This window comes from Hylobates moloch, unplaced genomic scaffold (genome assembly GCF_009828535.3).
Source record: "Hylobates moloch isolate HMO894 unplaced genomic scaffold, HMol_V3 SCAFFOLD_3, whole genome shotgun sequence".
In the NCBI taxonomy this organism is placed as follows: Eukaryota; Metazoa; Chordata; class Mammalia; order Primates; family Hylobatidae; genus Hylobates; species Hylobates moloch.
The window spans coordinates 49,962,069-49,983,409 of record NW_026652278.1 but is presented as its reverse complement, the minus strand read 5'-3'; the positions used below and the strand labels follow the sequence as shown (position 1 = coordinate 49,983,409).

General features: G+C 34.5%; 1 protein-coding gene across 2 annotated transcripts in view; it reads left to right on the top strand.

The window, feature by feature from the left end:
• Positions 1-21,341, top strand: part of PCDH15 (protocadherin related 15) — a 1,777,335-nt gene that overhangs the window by 1,361,537 nt on the left and 394,457 nt on the right. For both annotated transcript variants that reach the window (XM_058436255.1, XM_058436254.1), the window contains one exon: positions 4,123-4,235. In XM_058436255.1, the coding sequence (XP_058292238.1) occupies positions 4,123-4,235 (113 nt within the window). The remainder of the gene's footprint in view (positions 1-4,122; positions 4,236-21,341) is intronic.

The window sequence follows — 21,341 nt, the reverse complement described above, 5'->3', positions numbered from 1 at the left end:
TTTGTTTACCCCATGTTAAGATCATATGGAAAAAGCATGCTCTGTTTTCTTATTTTCTAATTTACAAAATATTTCTCTAGCAGGCTCCAAAAGTGATCAATACATTATTTTGCAACACTGTCATAAACTTATGAATTTAAGCATATTTGATCTGTTTCAAATCATTATTGATATGATCCTTATTGATGCTCAAATTGCCTTATCTTTAGCTTAGAAGAAAAAAACCTTTTGGCTTTTGAAAACTTTTCACATCAGTTTAGTAGTCTTGGAATTCTTTCTTGCTACTTGGTGTGAGCAGATGTTTCACAGCTATTTGTTGATTTTCTGCACTGGACCTGAAATCAGCTCTCTCTCTCAGAAATCTTAACTGCTTTTATTGGTAAATAGTATTTCAAAACCATAGTCTGAACATTAGAAATATTCATTGCTACTATATTGGCCATTATCTATAGTTCTGTGTTTCAGCATTCAGAGCTATGTTGTATGCATTTTGTTTCTTAAGATAAACTACAACCTGAGTTTAAACTTCCACTGCCAATTCAAAATCAAAACCATAGGTGTTCTATTTTACCTCTTTAATTTTTAATTTCTATCTCTTTATCATCCCCTGCCAAGAATCCAGCTTTCAATACTGAAAAGAATAGAATCAGAATGACACATAATAATGTACTTATTTATTGTAAAATACTCCTATAACTATCTTAGAATCACAGCATACCACCAATATGATTACTGTAGATAGCTTAACTTTTTGTGTTTTATAATTTCTTTTGTACTTCACCTATATTACACTGTGGGTGTGATGTCAATACTACTTTTAAAATTCACCTGGGGTAGTTCTTTTTTGTTTGTGCTTGTGCCAACAACTAAATATACATTTAGATTGAATTATTTTATTTTATTTTTAGAGAAGTCCTTGAATTTAATTAGTTTTACAATTAATAATATACAACATATGTAGCTCTAAAATTTAAAAAACATGATACAGTTAATGAAATTTAGTTGCAATGTCTATCCTCTCCACATGTTCCCTCTCTTTCTCGTAACAACTTATTATGTTACAGTCTATCTTTGATTTTTTATTGTGTGTATGTATTCCTTTGTAAATATGCATGTGTATTCTTCTTAAAGGTTAGTATATTATCGGCCTTTATTTCCAAATTGCTTTTTTTACTTAATATAGCTGAAAATAACTCCATAGTAATAGGTAAAGATATCTATCATTTATAATTATATTTGAAGTATCATCTGCTTTAGGATGTATCACCATTTATTTACCCAGACCACTATTGATGTATATTTAGGTGGTCATTTATCTTCCGTTATTATAAATGGGAAAATGTCCAGCTGTGGGATTTATGGGTCAAAAAGTAAACATTAATATTATTTTGATAGCGTATGCCATACTCTCCTTCATAAATTTTACAACACTTGTATTAACACCACCCATGTCCAAAGTGTCTGTTTTCCTGCAGTCTCGCCAACAGAGTACAGTCTCCAACTGGGACAATTGCTAATCTAAGTGACTAATGAAATCTTAATGTAGGATTAATTTGTAGTTTTCTTCTTAAGTATGGAGATAAGCATCTTTGCTTATCTTTGCTTATGATCAAAGGTCATTTGCCTTTCTCTTTCTGTGAACAGTTTTTTCTCTAGCCCCAAGCTGTTCTGTTTTGTTTTGTTTTGTTTTGTGACGGAGTTTGGCTCGTCGCACAGGCTGGAGTGCAGTGACACAATCTCAGCTCACACAACCTCTGCCTCTCCCGGGTTCGAATGATTCTCCTGTCTCAGCCCCCTCCTATCTCAGCCTTCCGAGTAGCTGGGATTACAGGCACGCACTATCAAGCCCAGCTAATTTTTATATTTTTAGTAGAGACAGGTTTTCACCATGTTGGAAAGGCTGGTCTCGAACTCCTAACCTCAAATGATCCGCCCACCTCAGCCTCCCAAAGTGCTAGGATTACAGACGTGAGCCACCGCGCCTGGCCAGCCCCACACTTTCTAAATCTCTCACTGGCCCTATTTTTAGCTAATTTATAAACCTATCCATATATTAGGGATATGAACATTTTGTCTTGACATAAATTTCTTTTTTCTTTTTTTGTTTGAGATGGAGTCTCGCTCTGTCGCCCAGGCTGTAGTGCAGTGGCGCGATCTCGGCTCACTGCAAGCTCCGCCTCCCGAGTTCACGCCATTCTCCTGCCTTAGCCTCCCGAATAGCTGGGACTACAGTTGCCCGCCACCACGCCCGGCTAATTTTTTGTATTTTCTTTTTTAGTAGAGACGGGGTTTCACTGTGTTAGCCAAGACGGTATCAATCTCCTGATCTCATGATCCGTCCACCTCCGCCTCCCAAAGTGCTGGAATTACAGGCGTGAGCCACCGCGCCTGGTCGTCTCGACATAAATTTCAAGTATTTTCTCAGTTTGTCACTTGTGGTTTTACTTTGTTTATTGTGTCTCATCATGCAATTTTGCAATGTAGTTAAACTTATCTCTCTTTTTCTTCATGACTTCTTGACTTTGAGCCATAGTTAGGAAAGGTTTGCCCACTCTCACATTAGAGTACAATTTATCCACATTTTCATCTATGACTAATGCTCATTTTTTTATTATTTATTATGAATATCTTCTTCATTTGGGGTTTACTCATGTATATTCCATGAAGAGTGTATGAAACTCTATGATTTTCTGTATGACTCTCCTATTAGGAGGGATAACTCCTCTATCATATATTACATTTCATCTATAATTTTGACTATTTGTAGATTTTACGGTCGGTTTTAATGGTATAAAATATGTTTCTGTTTTTTTTTTCCCCCTCATTTACTGCCCAGTAGAATTTCCCTTCTTGTCTCAGAGTTGAGGAAAATAAGTAGTAACAATAAGCCCATTTTTTGATGTCTTTTAACATCTGGCAGCCTGGATTTTTAATAAAAGCTCTGTTTCAGATTGTCCCTTTAACTTAAATAAGTCATTTAATCTCCCTAGTCTCCCAAGTCATCATCTGTAAAATGGAAATGATTTACAGAGTTATTGATGATTAGTTATATAAAGCATTTAGCATTTAGAGTAGATTTCCATAATTGAAAGCTATATTATTTTTCTCTTATGGTTATTAATTTTACAAATGTTTATACTATACAATTTTATGATTTGACTTATTCACTTTGGGAAAAGAATGTTGCAGTACACAAAGGAAGATTATACAATTTGAAGAAATTTTTTCATGAAGAAATGTATTTTTATTATTAAAATACATTAAGAAATACCATCTTGGCTAGGCGTGGTGGCTCACACTTGTAATTCTAGCACTTTGGGAAGCTAAAGCGGGTGTATCACCGGATGTCAGGAGTTCAAGACCAGTCTGGCCAACATGGCAAATCCCTGTCTCTACTAAAAATACAAAAAATAGCCAGGGATGGTGGGGCATGCCTATAATCCCAGCTATTTGAGGGCTGAGGCAGAGGAACCACTTGAACCGGGAAGGCAGAGGTTTCAGTCAGCCGAGATCAAGCCACTGCACTCCAGCCTGGGTGACAGAGCAAGGCTCCATCTCATAAATAAATAATTAAATAAATACCCTGTCTAGACATTAACAGTATCATCAGAACCTATATTTAATTTACTGTGGTTAACATAATTAGCTTGTATTAATCTTAAGAAATAATATATGGAACAAAATATGTTCATATTAATTTCCAAGCATCTCACTATTTGGTACAAATTACTAATCATTTATTACAATATATGTTGAAAGACCAAACAGTTATAATTAAGATTTATGCACCATTAAAATAAAATTTCATAATCAAAAATTTATTCTCCCTCCACTTAATATCTATTTTCATGTGATGAAGTTTCAAAGTAATTAGAGCTCTCTTAATAAAAAATATTTCAAAAATCATCCAAACAAATATTTTCCGTTTTCTTACTGATATGCTAATTATTAATAACTATATACCACGTTTCTGTCTGCTTTCCCTGAACTGCATAATTTTGAAACTTAATTTACTAATGAAATTGTAACTTTGTTCCTCAGTTAATGAAGGGAAATAGATAAAGCAGATACACATATTACTTATTGTTCTCAATTATGTACTGAAATGTCAATGTCTTCCAGGGACTCCTGAGGATTACCCACGATTTTTCCATATGCATCCTAGGACAGCAGAACTTAGTCTCCTGGAGCCAGTAAACAGAGACTTTCACCAGAAATTTGATTTGGTTATTAAGGTAAATTAAGATAATATCTTATTTCCTTGTGTTTATGAACTGCTAATCAGATAAATCTGTAGACGCTACTGTAGGCAGTTTTATGCTATAAAATTAAAATTAATGTGGACAGCAGTCAGTCAATTTTTTGTTAAAAAAAAAAAACAAGCGAAGTCCACTTTTAATACATGGCATTGCTTTTCTCTAAAATTACTTTTTATAGCACTATGGGGTAAAATACTAAATATTCTTTTTTTTTTTTTTTTTTTTTGAGACGGAGTCTCGCTTTTTCACCCAGGCTGGAGTGCAGTGGCTCAATCTCGGCTCACTGCAAGCTCTGCCTCCTGGGTTCACGCCATTATCCTGCCTCAGCCTCTCAGTAGCTGGGACTACAGGCGCCCGCCACCACGCCCGGCTAATTTTTTGTATTTTTAGTAGAGACGGGGTTTCACCGTGGTCTCGATCTCCTGACCTCGTGATCCGCCCGCCTCAGGCCTCCCAAAGTGCTGGGATTACAAGCGTGAGCCACCGCGCCCGGCGTAAATATTCTTATATGTAACAAATGCCTTGGTCAAGTGTATACAATTCTACTCAATTCATTATGTCTTCTAACATTATTTTTCTACTAAAAGGAATTAGCATTTTACCACAAAAACATGACCAATTAAGACATCTAAAATGTGCTTGATTTATATGTTATTTTAATTTTGTTTTCATTTTTATTACTTTATTTTATTTTAATGTATTTTTAATACTGATTTTTCCAACATAAAAATAAAAGGTCTTGCCTATCCAAAGATGCTTTCAATATACATCTCATTATTTTCTTTATATTGAAAGATGATCTTAGACCTGAAATAATTTCGAAGCTAAGTTAATCTATTTGGCATTTCACTTTTGGTTTAATAGTATATCTATATTTTAATAAAATCATTAGATACTATAAAAATGCAGATATTCTTCTAATTAATTTCGATGGACTTCATTGAGGTGGTGAGATTTAATCTAAGCAGTGAAGGAAGAACAGGAATTTGCCAGGCAGAGATGAGGACTGGGAAAAGGGCATTGTAAGTACAAGAAAAGGCAAAAGCAAAGATTCAGCGTAAGTTTTGTATATAGTATATAACTTTCTCATATTTAAGCATGCAAAAAAACCTCTAGGAATGCATCCCGACGGTATTTTTCTTACCTTTTGAAACATGTAAACATACTAAAGGAAATGGAAGTAAGGTAAGGAAGCTTACTGAGAATGAACATTGTTTAAGCTGCTTTATGTGCCTTTTTCATTGAATTGTTACCACAACTTTAGTAATACTCTCATTTGCACAAAATGGGGAAACTAAAGTTCGGATAAGGTAAGTGATTACCTTAGAGTTACATTACTAATAAAGGGCAGAGTTGAGATTCAAATTTAGTTTTATATACACTAAAGCCGTGCTCTTTTCACTTCACAAATATGCAGATACTTAGAAATGGTTGTCTAGTTTAACAATTAATAGATATGTCCTTAGCACAGAACCTGTGTTTATTCAGCGATCCTTGTCCTTGAAAAAACTTATAGTCTAGAAAGGGAAACAGTCATGTAATCAAATAAGTTAGATAAAATACATCAAATGCTAAGAGGAAGACATGTAAAAAGCAGTAACGGCACACAGAATAGGGACATTTAAATTAATCTGGAAACTCAGGGAAGATTTTCTGGAGATCACCCCAAGTTAAATGTTGCTGGATTGAAAGAGTATGGCCAATGAATAAAAGTGGGAAATAATGTTTGAACATAAAGAGGCACAGAAGTAAAAGCTTGGAGACAATGCACAGGCTACAAGCAGTTAACAGAGAAATGAGGTATAGAGTCAGACTACGGAGACAGCCTGAAGGATGACTACAGTTTCCTGGGATTTCTTTTATTAAGGGTTTGGGAGTTATTCAACAAAAAACACTACTTTAACCAGTTGTATTAAATGGCCATGCATGAGATTCACCTTCTTACATTGACTATTTTTTGTTAATTATTATGAGAGTATATAAAACTACACAATGTGTACTGATTTTCTATTGTGGATCTACCTAAATCTTGTGGTGCTGCTTTCTATGGGAATTAAGAAATTTGACAAAGCACTGCTTCCAAACTGTCACATGTGAAACCAAACATCAATTATTTTCCTTTATTATCGAATTCAGCTGTCCTGGTGTACCTGAGCACAGTCTAACTTAGTCCATCAATTACAGAAAAAAAAATCAATTACAATAGGCCACAGACTTTTTTTGTTTTAATAACACTTTATTTTATTAATGGAAGTTTTAACAGACAATATTAGATTCAAATTACTATGTTTTGTGTGAAGTCAAGGGCATAATAAGCAAAGGTGTCTAACTGTAATAATAATGTGCCACCTGCGTGAATAATAACTGAGTATTGTGGCATTCTTCAGGGACCATTGAAATGCTACAACCTGGCAGTTCTCCTCCACAGTAAATCTTTCAATTTCTTCTCTCTCTCTCTTTTTTTACTTTAATAATACTTCATTTTTTCATTGGCCCTAAAAGTTTTTGTTGGACTAGATCCCAATCTATGTTTCAAAAGCGGAGAAAAAATAAAATGAAGTATCTTCTCCTACATTTTGAAGAAAAATTCTGCTTTAAAAAGCTATGTGTGTATTTAACAGCTGGTGAGTGCCACGAATTAGAGATTTATCATGTTCATTTTTTTCTCTTTTTCTCTCAGTGGTTTATTCAGCATGCTGACAAATAAAAATGTAAAGGTGTAACTTGGAAGACAAAATGGAATAGTTCACAAACTTTAGAATACGAAAAGAATAAAACATGCAATTGAAAAAGTTTGTTCCATTCCAAAACACTATCCTAAATTTTATATAATTGTAATCATTTAAGCATACTTTAAAATGTGATATACACTGTGAACAAGAATCATAGATTTGGTTTACCCAGGATAGTACATGTTTATGTCTGTTGTCTTTGTGTAATTATTCATAATACCTCTCTTGCTCTTTTAAATGTCCCAGTTTGGATAAGTTATTTGATCACTACATTCATAAAATAAAAACCACCTATGATGTAAAAATATGAAAGCACATTTAAGAACGCTGGTAAGAGTGAATTAGTTCACATGTGGACCATCTATTACAAAGTCCATAAAATCACTTTCAGTATTGTAAGTGAAATATTTTAAAATATTATCCGTTGATATATTTATACTTCAGGCATCTAATACAAAGCTACTAGTCATTAATTATTAAGGCCAATTAAATGGATAAATTATGAATAATTTACTATCTCAGTTCTTCAAATAACAATTGCATGTTTTAATCTAAATCCCTTTAATTAACAACGAAGAGCAAAGATCACAATGAAATTAGAAGCATAATTGTTTCATGTTTCCTCTGATTTTCATGTTGACCTACTTATTCTATCTAGCATGCTGCCTTTTAACTTCTTTTCCTTCCAACTCATGAGCTCATTAACCCTGAGCTCTCACTAGTTACCTTGCACACCCTCTGTTCCAAACATACTAAACCGCTTCCAGTGCCCTCAACTGACCATGCTCTTTCTGACATGTAAGCATTTAGAGATACTGTCCCTCTTCCTGAATCATTCCTCCCTCTTCTTGTCAACAGTCTAATTCAAACTGATATTTCAGTTTTTAACTAAGAAGACATTTGCCCTAGAAAGGCATAGCCACTCTTAGGAAGCCGATTTTTTGCAGCCTTTTGGTCCCTAAAGTGGCCCCAATTACTCTACTGAATGTTCCTGTTTATTTTCTCCCAACTTTTACAGGAGGGCAGATTGCAAAACACTTATTTACACTGCATCCCATGCCACTACACCTACCTATATACAGCACATAGAAGCTGCTTAATAAACATTTGTTGTAATAATTTTCTCCCTGGCACAGTAAATCTTTTCAGACTGCCGAATCTGTGTACCTACATCTTCACTCTATCTAAATACTTACATTTGAATGTGTGTGCATTTGATAAAATTTGATCTTGCATCTCTGTCCAGAAAAAAAAAAAAAGATGCAAATGCAGCAAATAGATTTCCACATAAATTTAATCCCTAGAAAAAATGTCAGACCTTTGTTATGGCACAACTAAAGCTATTTATGACTGTGTCAAAAATGTATTTCTTCTAAAGAAAAATTACATATTTGCAGTAGAAAATTAGCCAGGGAATTAAAACTAGGAAGCTTGACTCTTAGTGCTCATGTGCCTGATGCCCTGGCAAGGTGTCGTCCTTCAGTAATTTGAGAGTTACAGGAAAACAGCGTTTGAGAAATGATTGAGGGCTAAGAGGACAGCTACTACAACCCCTGTCCCTACATGAGTCACTAATGCCACAACTCTAGAAAATGTTTAGTCACTATTTGAGTAATGATAGAAGTTATATTTTACTTCATAGAAATTTACCAGAAAACCCTGATTCAATGATTTTAAAGCATATGACATTTGCTAGTTTTCAATTTGTCTAATCCTTGTTGAGTGCTTCTCAGGTGCCTGGCATTTTTCTTGGTGCTGAGGAGACATATTTTACTTATCACGTCTACAGACATCTTTTCAATTATTGGTTGGATAATTACACCTAGTATTATAGTGTTATTTAATTGTGACAAATTAAAAATACGACATCCTTTAAAAAGGAAACCTTCTATTTTCTATTCTCTTTTTCAGTGAATCATATTTCAGTTGATCACCCACCCAAGCTAGACACTTCCACTTCCTCAAAGGTCTCTACTCTCCTATGTTCCCACTCAGTCCCTCATAGAATCCCTTCTTGATACCATTGAAATCCTCTTGAATATCTCAACTCTGCTCATCCACTGCAATTAGTTCACATTCTCTTGGCCCATGATCTTACACAAGCAGTCTCTAAAACCATGCTTCATTTCTGTGCATCTTATCCATCTTTTCCCACTGCCAACAGAGTATCGCTAAAACAACAACAAAAAATAGATCATGCTGCTGCATGTTGCCTTCAAGCCAATTTACAATTTGCCCCCTACCTGAATTTCCCACAGAGACGTTGTCGAGTTGAAAGATCACAGGTGTCTAAGTCAGGCAGAGTAGCAAGTCAAGGATCATCAGTCTTCACTTCTCAAAATGAAAAGGATGGAACCGACCGTGAAAATGAAAAAGCTAATAAAATTAATTAAATCTGTTATGGAGATGTGAAATATAAGTTATATTCTTTCTACTCTAATGCGTATATCATCAGTTTTCAAAAAGAAAAAAGAGAGAGAGAGAAAAAAAGACGAGAAGAAAAGGATCGGCAGTCCCTTAAGGTGAGATTGAACAGGGGCCGTGAGTGACCCAGAGTTAGACAAGAGAAAAAACATCCGGGCTGCTATTGCCAAGCTACAAGAAGGAAGACAAATGCTACGAATGACATATCTTCTATATCTGGAAATATTCTAGCAATATATTCCTACTCTTATTCTTATGGCAAGAATGAAACACACACACACACACACACACACACACACACGTACTAGTCAGTTCAGGGCACTCTAACAAAGTACAAAAGACTGGGTGGATTATAAACAACAGAAATATATTTCTCACTCTTCCGGAGGCTGGAAATCCTTGCTAAATATGGTTGGGTTCTAGTTAGGTTCCTTTTCTGGGTTGCAGATTGCCAATTCCTGTTTGTATCGTCACTTGAAGGAGAGAGGGTGAGAGAGCTTTCTGGGGTACCTTTTGTAAGGACATGAATTACTTTTGTGAGAGAGCTCTATTCTCATGACCGAATTACCTCTCCTAATTGCATTACATTGGGGATTAGGATTTCAACATATGAATTTGAAGAGATACAAATATTAAATCCATTGCACACCACATCTCAGTTCAATAGGATACTAAATAATATAATAAGTTTATCTTTGCTACCCCAATAGCCAGGTCTCTAAGGTAAGGCAAAGTAAATGTCTCTTATACATGTATTTTAGAGAAAATCACCCCACAGAAATTTCAGGCATTACTTGTTATTAGTAATGAAATAGCAATCTTTCCATGAATTTCCAACAAATATTACAGTTTCTGAAATCAATTGACCTTTGACACACTGATAAGTGTTCGTCTTTTAATTTTGTGTTCTCCTTTTTTTTTTTAAACTTAGCAGATTGCCACACAAAGCATAATTTTTGTCATGATATGTCATAGCATCCAACTAACAAAAGGGGATGTTATCAACTGGCTTAAACGTGGAGGGCCAAGAAGAATTTGGGAGAAAACTACATTCCACGAGACTCTCTATATGAGATCACTAATGCTTCTAATTAATGATGAAGAAAAGCCTTTATGTTAGGAAATTTGAACATATCATTAAATAAGAGGGAATGGTTAAGACAAATGACGATATCTGTTTTACCTTAAGTGTAACAGAGTGAGTAAATGAGCTCAGAGGTAGAATATGAAATTTAATCTGCCTAAGGATAAAGTGATACACTTGGATAGAATTAAGGGATCAAATACCAGAGAAGACAGCTAAGAGTATCCTTCAGGTTTTCTGCTACAGTGTGACCTTGTACGCGACCTCCCACCAGAGAGTTCCTCCACAGGGTGCCTGATACCGTATCCAACAACACATCATGAGAACGGCAACAATTTGACTCAGATAACATACTGAAATACATCACAGAGGATGTAGAAGCTCAAAAAGAAGTCAGTCTAAAAACTTTACCTTTTACAACCTTTGTCTTAATGAGTTAAGCAAAAATATTGCTGAAGAGCACCACTACCATTACTAGGAAATAATAAATAATACCAGAACACACACACACACACACACACACACACAAAAACAAACAAAAGAACCAATATTTGTGTTTCTTCAGAAAGAACACCATGTCTTTTTATTTTCCACTGGTTTGTCTCTAAAACTTCTAAGTACTAGCCTAAATTAATTATTATGCCAATTATGGAAGCTAATAAAAGGAAAGGAAGTATGATGTCCTCTTGTCTCATACCATTATTCATGCAGCAGCGTTAGAACAGAAATAGAATGTAGCAGTTGAATATAGTGGCTGTGGAAATGCACAAACTGACAAAAGACACAGAGGTGACATTTTATTTGGCCTTTTTCCTTCCTCACAAGGTGACCTGTAACTGCTTGTGAAGAAGAAAGGCAATTTATCCATTCTCATCAGAGTACCTTGCTTTTTGCCAAGGCCTTCTTATCTGCAAAGGTCATTGTAAAAGTACGACAGCAAGACCAAACATTGTAAAACGTTCAAAGGAAAGGCACTTTCTGAACCCTTGCCATGTCTCCCCATTCTGCAATCCCCACACACATAAACATCCTTAGCACTCTATATATATGTTCCCAAGTAATCGTTCTTCATAGGTTTCTTGGTTCCATAGAAATATAACAATGAAAGAGCATATTGAAAAACTTGTAGGCTAAAACTCTTTATTATTTTTTGTCTCAAGAACAGTCCGGTAGGTGGAGAAACATTGACCTCTCACCCTCAATACCTTCTAGGCTCTGAAAAATAACTGATTTAGATATAATTTTATGTTGATGATTTTTTAAAATTTGCTTATTACAAAATACATTATTCTAGTTGACTAATTCATAGAAGGTACTTTAGTGTGGTTTTCTCTTGGTTGAGAAAAAACTGGGAATGGGATCAGATCTCAGTGTAGGATAAGATGGCTTTGCTGGTTGGAAGGCAAAAGGCAGGATAAAATAATAAAAATAAAGCATAAGTTGGAAGATTCACAGAAAAAAAGTTACCCCTTTATCACTATCAGAATTTTATACCTGGCTGACCTTGCTGTTTATACCCAAGATGATTCTCACGTTCCAAACACCAGCCAAAAAGTTCAACAAGTTTGGTGGTAAGGGAGAGTTTTCAGAATCTGTGGTCTTCCCAGAGTGGCAAGGTTATTTTTTCTTTAAATCATTCAAAATCCTTTTAGTCATTCCAGTGTCAATTTATATCTCACGCTCTAAGCAAAAAGAAAGATTTTTATCATTGAAAGGTATACAAGAGCTTTGAGGGTTCATGTTTTCATTGTAACAAGTTATAAACAGAATGGGCATATTCTTACTTGAAGTGAAGATAGAAAGTATTTCATTTTATTAAAAATATTCCCTAGGTGTGAAATGTGTCAGTATTATTTCGTCGTTATATTACAAAGCTTTATAAAGTATGTGCTGCCTATATTCTATCTAGTGAAGTTTCTTTTCCTTTTTGTCATACAAAAAAATGTATTTGTTTCCAACCAAGAATATACTCTTTTGCTGTATAGCCTTGCAAACAAACTTTACAGCATACAACAGTTATTTGTATTTTATCTCATGAAGTTTATAGGTTTTTGAATTTATTTATAAGTTTTTGAGTATGTTTAGTAATAGTAATAAATTGGCTTAAAGTCAAACTGTTTATACATCCTTTAATTTTTAGAGTATTAAATTTTGAATAAAGGAGGCTCCTGTAGGTTTTAAGGCAGTTAATTTTATAAGTAGGGTCAAGAATCAATAGGATATTCTTATTTTTATTAGGATGGTGCAAACATAATTGTGGTGTTTGCCATTACTTTTAATGGCAAAAACCTAATAATTTTTAGTTAGTTGATAATATGTTCATTGATTCATGGAGCACAGGTTTTTCACAGTCATCCCTCCCTAAGACATTTTACACCCCCGCCCCCCCCCACACACACACACACAGGAAATATAACCTGATAATCTGTTACCAGTTACTGTTGCTTTGGACCCATAGCTTTTGTAGAGCTTCGGTGAGCTGCAGGATCCTACAGAGAATTCCCTTGCATAAATGAATTTCCTCCATTCTGTTTCCAACTAAGTCCAAATTAAGAGATTTTGCTGAAAGTGAAGAAGAGTGATAATGACTTACATAAAAGGCTAGAGCAGAGTTGGCCTCAGCTGCTCACCCTAGGCTTTTTTAGTGTAACAGCTACCTATAAGCCTGTGTGAGAGAAGCTAAAATGCCTGATCCAACTGATCCCAAATGACTACTGATTCTACATATCAGGACCAGGGGATGTGCTCGTTTTGGAAAGGCAGACTTCAGGGCTATCCCTACAGAATCAAGATTTACATGTGATTTTTGGATGCTAAATTTTGAGAGCAAGTCATATATTAAAATTACTTGAAAACTTACGAAGATATGATAAAATTAATAAAGAAAACAAACAAGCAATACAGCAGATACATGTCAGATATTTTGGTTGAGTCCCTGGGAATTTGCTTAAACAATTACCTTAGATTATTTTAAGGCAGCAGATAAGAAGCAGGGCTTTGGAAACCACAGTGTTTGGGAAACACTAGTGGGAAAGTGCAAAAGGCCAAGTTTACTTTTGGGGTCTATCTTTAATGAACACAAATGGTTGAAGAGGGAAGCATCTTTAATTTTCATATATCTTCATAATGTTGGTTTTCCATGTCACTTCCTAGGGCAGCTGTTATTAAATTACCACTTGGACTTGAGTGCCCATATCCTAGTTTACTGTGATAGGAGAGGGAGGGATAGTCTATGTACACCTTTTTGGGGAGCAAGTTCATAACTTATTTTTTTAGTAACATTTAATTGAAATGCTGACATGCTGCTGACATACAGGAAAGTGTATATCTTGATGAATTTTCACAAAGTGAAGTTAATCATGTAACTAACAACCAGATTTTTGTTAAAAAAAAAGATGCTACAAACATCTCATACGCCTCCTACACCTCCTCCTAGTCACTAATCACCTTACCTCCACCTGACACAACCACAGACTTCCACTATAGGATTCTAACAGCGTAGATTACTTTTCTCTTTCTTTTTTGCAACACTTTATAATTGGATTAAATGTTGATGTTTTTAATCAGATTCTTTAGAGTTTTATGATTCCTCCTATTTTTCTTTACTGTAACCAACTCAGGATGTATATGTTCCACAACCATATACTTTCCACCTGTGAAAAAATTCAAAGGCAATGAATTGTCTGCTAAAGAAAAATTTGAGAGTTTTATTAACATTTTGATTTTAAAATAAAAGTACAAGTAATTCACATTTGAATCCCAAGACAAACATGTCCAAATGTCAGGCTATTTGAAGGTTATGCACTAATAATATTGTTATTGCCAAAAAATAAATTGGCTGAAAGCTTAAGTAAACATATTTTAACTGTCTAAAGTGATTTTTAAAATGTTAAGCAAATGAAATTTCCATCCATAAAGAAAGAGAGGATATATAATTTAGCCCTCCAGCAAAATTAACCAAAGCAAACAATCTTCTTTGTCTACTTGAGAGTTGAATTTAAAATTGAAAATAAAGGAATAAAAGGATATGCGTGAATCATTGGTAGTTCAGTCAATTTGCCAGTTTTTCGGAATCATCCTCATATAAAGATAAATATGCAGCCTGCACCATGCTGGGTGAAGAAACTTGGAAAAATTATATGCTTGTATATTGAAGGCTTTACTGAAGAGCTGTTTAGCAAGAGGTGTGGTGTCCAGGAAGGGAACAGAGGAAGCGAAAATTTTGAATTACATAGTAGCCTTATATCCTATGTTTAGTCACTAGCAACAGGAATATACTATTTCTCAGAACGTTGTCATTATCTGCTTTCCGGGTACATTCTGTATGCGTTTGTCTTTCTCTGACTCTGACTAGAAACCAAACTTTCTGTATTTCAAATTACCTTCTCTCTGCTTTTTTTCTCAATCTAAGTTTCCTTTATTTAAAAATGATAAAGTAAAAACGGAGGCTTACACCCAAGACTATATTGATACTGCGTATACACATGCATACATGCACACATACACCAACATACCTTAATTCTAATTAATTATGAATAATGGAATGTCAAGAGGATTTGACCATGACATATTGAATACTAGCTAAGACTGAGTTTATTACTTGTAGAGTATTCCCACTGACATACGAGCAATCTTTGGTAAGCTAGAGACACATGACAATTTTAGTGGTGTTGAACCTGCACAGTTGATAATTGTATAATTGCATGCAGTTTCAGTTACTAGACTCTAAATCTTCTGACGTGACACATTGGCTCTTGGATGCACTGTATTATCTGGAGTTTTTGCTTCAGATAATAAGGACTATCCATTAGTAAAGACTGGTCCACTAACCGATAGGGCTAACCAATAGCCCTAACCAATAGGGCTAAAAAGAAAGATTCTCTAAAAATTGGAGTTTGAGTAGCCACACCCAGAATAATGTCTGTCAAAGTACATGCTGCTCACATTATAACCACCACAGACAGTTTGATAAAAGTGGAGATTCCTTGCCTCTAACACCAACATATGAACCAGAATCTTTGTGGATAGGGTGTGGGAAACTACTTTTTTTTTTTTTTTTTTTTTTTTTTTGAGGTGGAGTTTTGCTCTTGTTGCTCAGGCTGGAGTGTAATGGTGCAATCTTGGCTCACTGCAACCTCTGCCTCCCGGGTTCAAGCAATTCTTCTGCCTCAGCCTCCCGAGTAGCTGGCATTACAGGCATGCAGCGCCATGCCCGGCTAATTGTGTATGTTTAGTAGAGACAGGGTTTCTCTATGTTGGTCAGGTTGGTCTCGAACTCCCAACCTCCGGTGATCCACCTGCCTCAGCCTCCCAAAGTGTTAGGATTACAGGTGTGAGACACCGCACCCGGCCCAGGGAATCTGCTTTTTATTAGGCCTTCCATTCTATTCTTATGCACATCAGAGTTTGAGAATGATTGTCTTGTGTGGTTGCCATGATTTTTAACATTTATCTGTCTCTTACTTCTGGTGGAAAGAGAATGCCATTTGTTTTCCTTACCCACTCCCTCTATCCATCCTTTATTCCCTCCTTTTCTTCCTCCCTCCCTCTTTATTTTTCTCCTCCTAAGATATCCAATGTTTGTGAAAATTGGCCAAGCAGGTTCTAAGAACTAGGTATTAAAAGCTATAGTTCAGTAAGTAAAGCAAGTAATTTATTAATTTAAATTAATAAATTAAAATGTGTTGAGTGGACTGGAAGAGTACACACAGTCGAAATCATGCTAAAGTCCTCAATTTGCATCATTCTGACAATAAAATGTATCTAAGCCATGTGTTAAGAGCAAAGTCACAACTAACATCTCATTCTTTAAGCCACTGTCCATTTAAAAATTCATATAAATAGGCCTTTTTGCATAAATATTACATGTAAATGCATAAACCTCCTAGAAGATTATACGTTATTCTGTTCATAGCACCATCTCTATAGAGATGGAATCATAATTGATGATTGAGGGGGCTGGGTGAGGCCCATTCATAAGACTGGCAAGAATGTGCATCAGTATTAATTACCCATAGGTGAACTTGCAGATATCACAAACCTTTAAAATGTGCGAATAAAGACATTCTATAATCTAAGGTGTTCATGTTGTACATTCACATTAATTTCCACTTTGTGTACGTTCACACACACACACTGAAAAAACATCCATAAATATCGAACGGGAATTAGAATGATGTCACATTCACTTAATTTTTTAAAAAATATTTAATGTAAAGCCTATTAAAGTTAAAAATACAGAAAAGTAAAAATAAATATATATTTGACTTTCCTCCATATACCAAGGATTGTCCGAAATTTTAGCAGTCAATGAAATGGATACATTTACAGTGTTTATGCTCATGGAATTTAAAAATCTAATGAAAAATGAGATTCAGACTAATTACAAGAAAGGTTTAGGTTTACAATAGCATAGAACAATGGAATTTACTATATATGTAATGATTATATTTCTATTTTTACATATAAATATAGAAAAATATTTCATAAATTTATAACATTATCCAAATTAAAATGTGGTATTACCTTAACTTTGAAAATTGCAATATTTACCTTTAATGCTTCAGTAGGATAAGACCAGAATTCACTACATTGACATAAGACTATTTTTTCATCTCAAGTTTACTAACATAGAGTATTTCTTGGCATATATAATCTACTAATACTGTATTGTGAAATGAGAAGATGGAACTTCAAATTCAATTTTCAAAAAAGTGATTTTCACTTTTTCCATATCTATCAACTGAAGCAAGAGGTGACTCCAAGTTTCTTGTTTTCAGTACCTGTAAGTATGTAGCTGCCATTAAAGTGGAAAAGATCATGAGTGGAGGAGGTTCGTGGAGGGTAATCAGAATTTCATTGTTGCAGGTATTTATATCTGAAATGTCTGTTAGATACTTACACAGTGTTATGAAGTACACAGTTGGATATGGATTGTGGAATTCAGAGGAGAAATCCAGGTTGGAGATTAAAATTAGGAGTCATAATAGTACTGACATTTTTAACGCTATGAGATTAGACTAGATTGAGCAAGGGAGTGAGTATAAAGAAAAGACGAGTAACTCCTCACTTCTGGGCCACTCCAAAATTAAGAAGTAGGGGAGAAAAGGGGAAACCACCAAAAGAGAATGAGAAAAAATGGATAGTAAGATAGGGAGAGAATCGAGAAGTTGTTGCCATGAAAGGATAGTGAATAATGCCAAAAATAGCTCAAGTAAGATAAGGACTGAAAATAAATATTACTTTTAGCAATGTAAAAGGCATTGGTGATTTTGACAAAAGCAGCTGGCTTTGAGTGGCTGAGGCAAAAGTATGATTGAAGTGGGTTTAAGAAAACTTGGGAGGGTGAATACAGATGAAGGTGAGCACTTGAGATCTAAGAAGTGGGAGTTGAGCAATAAGAACATATGGACACACAGAGGGGAACATCACACACCAGGGCAGGTCGAGGGTGGGGGCCTAGGGGAGGGATAGCATTAGGAGAAATACCGAATGTAGATGATGGGTTGATGGGCGCAGCAAACCACTATGAGACGCGTGTGCGTATGTAACAAACCCGCACATTCTGCACATGTATCCCAGAATTTAAAAGACAAAAAAAAAAAAAAAAAGTGGGCTCTCTAGATGCACAATAAATAATTCCTGGAAAACACGATTTCTTTCTTCTATCCTAGAATTTATTTAAATGATAAATAATTTGATAAACTTTACCATTGTCTTTTTTAAATTGTTGAATCTACTTGAAAGGTTTCGTATTAGAGATTATGAAATTGTTAAATTGTTTGCCACCAGTTAGCAAGAACAAAGTTATTCTTTAGTCTCAGTCCTCTGTTACAAGGTGCTCAGAAATTATGAGTATTTCCTTTTTTCAGTATTGAAGATGGAGTGGTTTGTCTTTTTCAATGTTTTGCCTTCCAAAGTAACAAAATAGTGTGCTTTTTATACTTCGTTTTTTTTGGCTTTAGTTTTACTTTGGTCTCATTACTGAAAATGAGACCCATGCCCAGACGCTTTTCAAACAAAACCTAGCATTTAAATATAATGTTTAACTCATAGCTATAGACTCCATAGATATAAATAAGGTTACCTTATGAAAGTAAATTATTTTTAAAATACCATCTTGTTCCAATTGAGCTGTTTTTAAAATATTTCTCATTTCATCCACCACGGATTTCAGGGGAACAGAATAATTCAGATTTTTGAGAACCCTTATTTATATTATATGGAAGAAAAGATAATTGGATCAGAGTTTTGATGCATGGGCCTACTAAAGAGCAAAGTATATTATTATTATTATTACTGTTTAAATTCAACATTTTAACTCTTACTTAACAGAAGTATTTATCTCAATATTTTTTCCTACTACTAATTTGTCCCATCTATCTTGCTTTTCAATATTCATTTGCATTCTGTAAATTTGAGAAACATATGATGAATGTTCCTGTGTAGCCTCTTAAAAATCAGGAGACCTGAGTCTGGGCCCATGTTCTGTATGTTACTTACAACCTATGTGGCCTTGAATATAAAACTAACCTTTCTTTTTTTCCATCAGTTCAAAAATATACATTTTCACATCTGGACAGATAAATGGCATAAAGAAAGTGGGCTTTGGAGACAGATATCTGGTTAGCAAATTGAAACACCTCAAATAGAACAAAATACATAGTAGCGATCCAAAAATATTAATCATTATTAACTCTAAATTAATATTAGAGTAAAAATGGGCAAAGCCTTTATATGTTATTTTTATAGATACGAGGAAGTTAAGAATTAGATTATTTTCATAGATCTAATTTGAATTTTATTTCTCTTTTCATTGAATCACTTTGTTTTCATCATGCAAATAATACATATTTTTACTGGCTTCACAGCTGGCGGTAAAAACTAACAATATATGATCTGAATGTAAAATGTAAGCTTATTTCATTATTATACAATTTTGCTTTTTCATCCTCCTCACCACCTATATGTTGTGTGTGTTTGGGTGTGTTCACTGGGGAAAGAGGAAAAGTTGTAGAATTTATGACTTTTCATAGCATTATTATGTCCTGGATATGACATGCTGGTTATTAGAATAATTAGATATAAAAGAAAGATAGAGAGATAAGAGAAAGAGAAAAAAAATTTGTTCAGAATGCCTTGCATGTATGAACTGCTCTGAGCCTGTAAGAGTGAAGCAGAGGATTCCTGCTTAAATCATTTCAAGGTCATTGGGTTGGAAGCCCATATGGACCAATTAGTTTTAAACAGTGAATAAACAATGTTTTCCAGGCGTAGACTGTACCTCTTGCCCTGGTCAGCTGTCTCCAGAAAGTCTGATGTGTGTCACAGGGGGAACTCCTAAAAGAACATCCATGGCTCAGCACAAATTAGTCACAACTGCTGGATGCAGAAACACCTCATCCATACTGATGGTGTTAGCAGCATGCCTGGTTATGTGAGATGGATACATAATCCCAGACAGGACCAAACATTATTCCAGTACTGTTCTTCTTAGTGCAGAGCAGGATCTCAAAGCGTTTTGTGCCATGGGCTAATTTGATATTCTGCTGCCAAATGAAAAGTTAAATGCATAAGATAAACTGTGTAATATTACTAAGAAAATCTAGCATATTATCTAAATAGAGATATCAATATATTAAAAATCAAATCAAGTTTTTTAATCAATGCATTATATAATATTACCTCCATATGGGTTTATTAATTAGCATAGTTTCACGTTAGTAATTGGCATAAATAATATTTCAACAAATCTTCAATATAAATAATATGAAGGAAAATATATTGTAATATTTCTTGGTGAAAAGTCAGCAATCCCTACCAATATCACTGTAGTTTGTTACCTACTTTTTTAACAGATGAAAATGTTAAATTACTATTAGAAGGAAGTGAAAAATTGTCTTCTGGAGACCGAATTTCTTTCCTCACGTTTTAACAGTTAGAGATCTCTAGCTGAGCTACTTATAAAGTACTGTCGCTATCTATCTAGAAAATCACACCAGAGTTTAATATCAAATATTTTATTTTCATTTTAATTGATTTAAAAATACAACTTTTCTCACAATGGGGAAAACATATCAACAAAAATTAAAGATAGAATTTGAATTCATTTTAATAAATGTATATGTTATTAAATTATATCCATGTTTTCTCATAAAAGTTGGACGAGATTTTCTGGAAGTCAATTGTGATGAAATCTTCCTTTAAATTAAACCTTCCAATACATATATAATAAAATATATATTTTTTAAAAGCAGAAAATCTATGGTTAGTATTTTCCTATGCACAGCATGACCATGTAGAGATTTTATAAGAAAATGTATTAGGAATAGAAATTTTTTATGAACTTCTTAAACTTAATGGGAGGAAAAGAAAAGAAAATTTATACATAAGAATATTAATTTTACTTGAAAAACATTTCTAGTTAATATTGCAATTCACAGTTTCTACAACATTACAATGAAATTTATTATTTCTGTTCCTTTTAAGAAGCTTTTGGGGACGTTCAGTGGGCAATAAATATAATTTTAATCTATTAATTTTATATAGAATTATGAATTATTTGGGAATTGTCTACGTTTCTTTGAGCTGCAATAACAAAACAGCATAAGCTGGATGGCTTATAAACAAGGAACATTTATTTCTCACAGTCCTGGAGGCTGGAAATTCGACTCTTGTAAATTTGGTTTCTGGTGAGGGCCCACTTCCTCATAGAGGGTGGTTCCACCTTCTTACTTGTTCCTACTTGGTGGGAGGCGGGGAAAAGGAGCTCTCTAGACCCTTTTCTATAAGGGCATTAACCCCATTAATGAAGGCTCTGCCCTCACCACCTTATCACCTTCT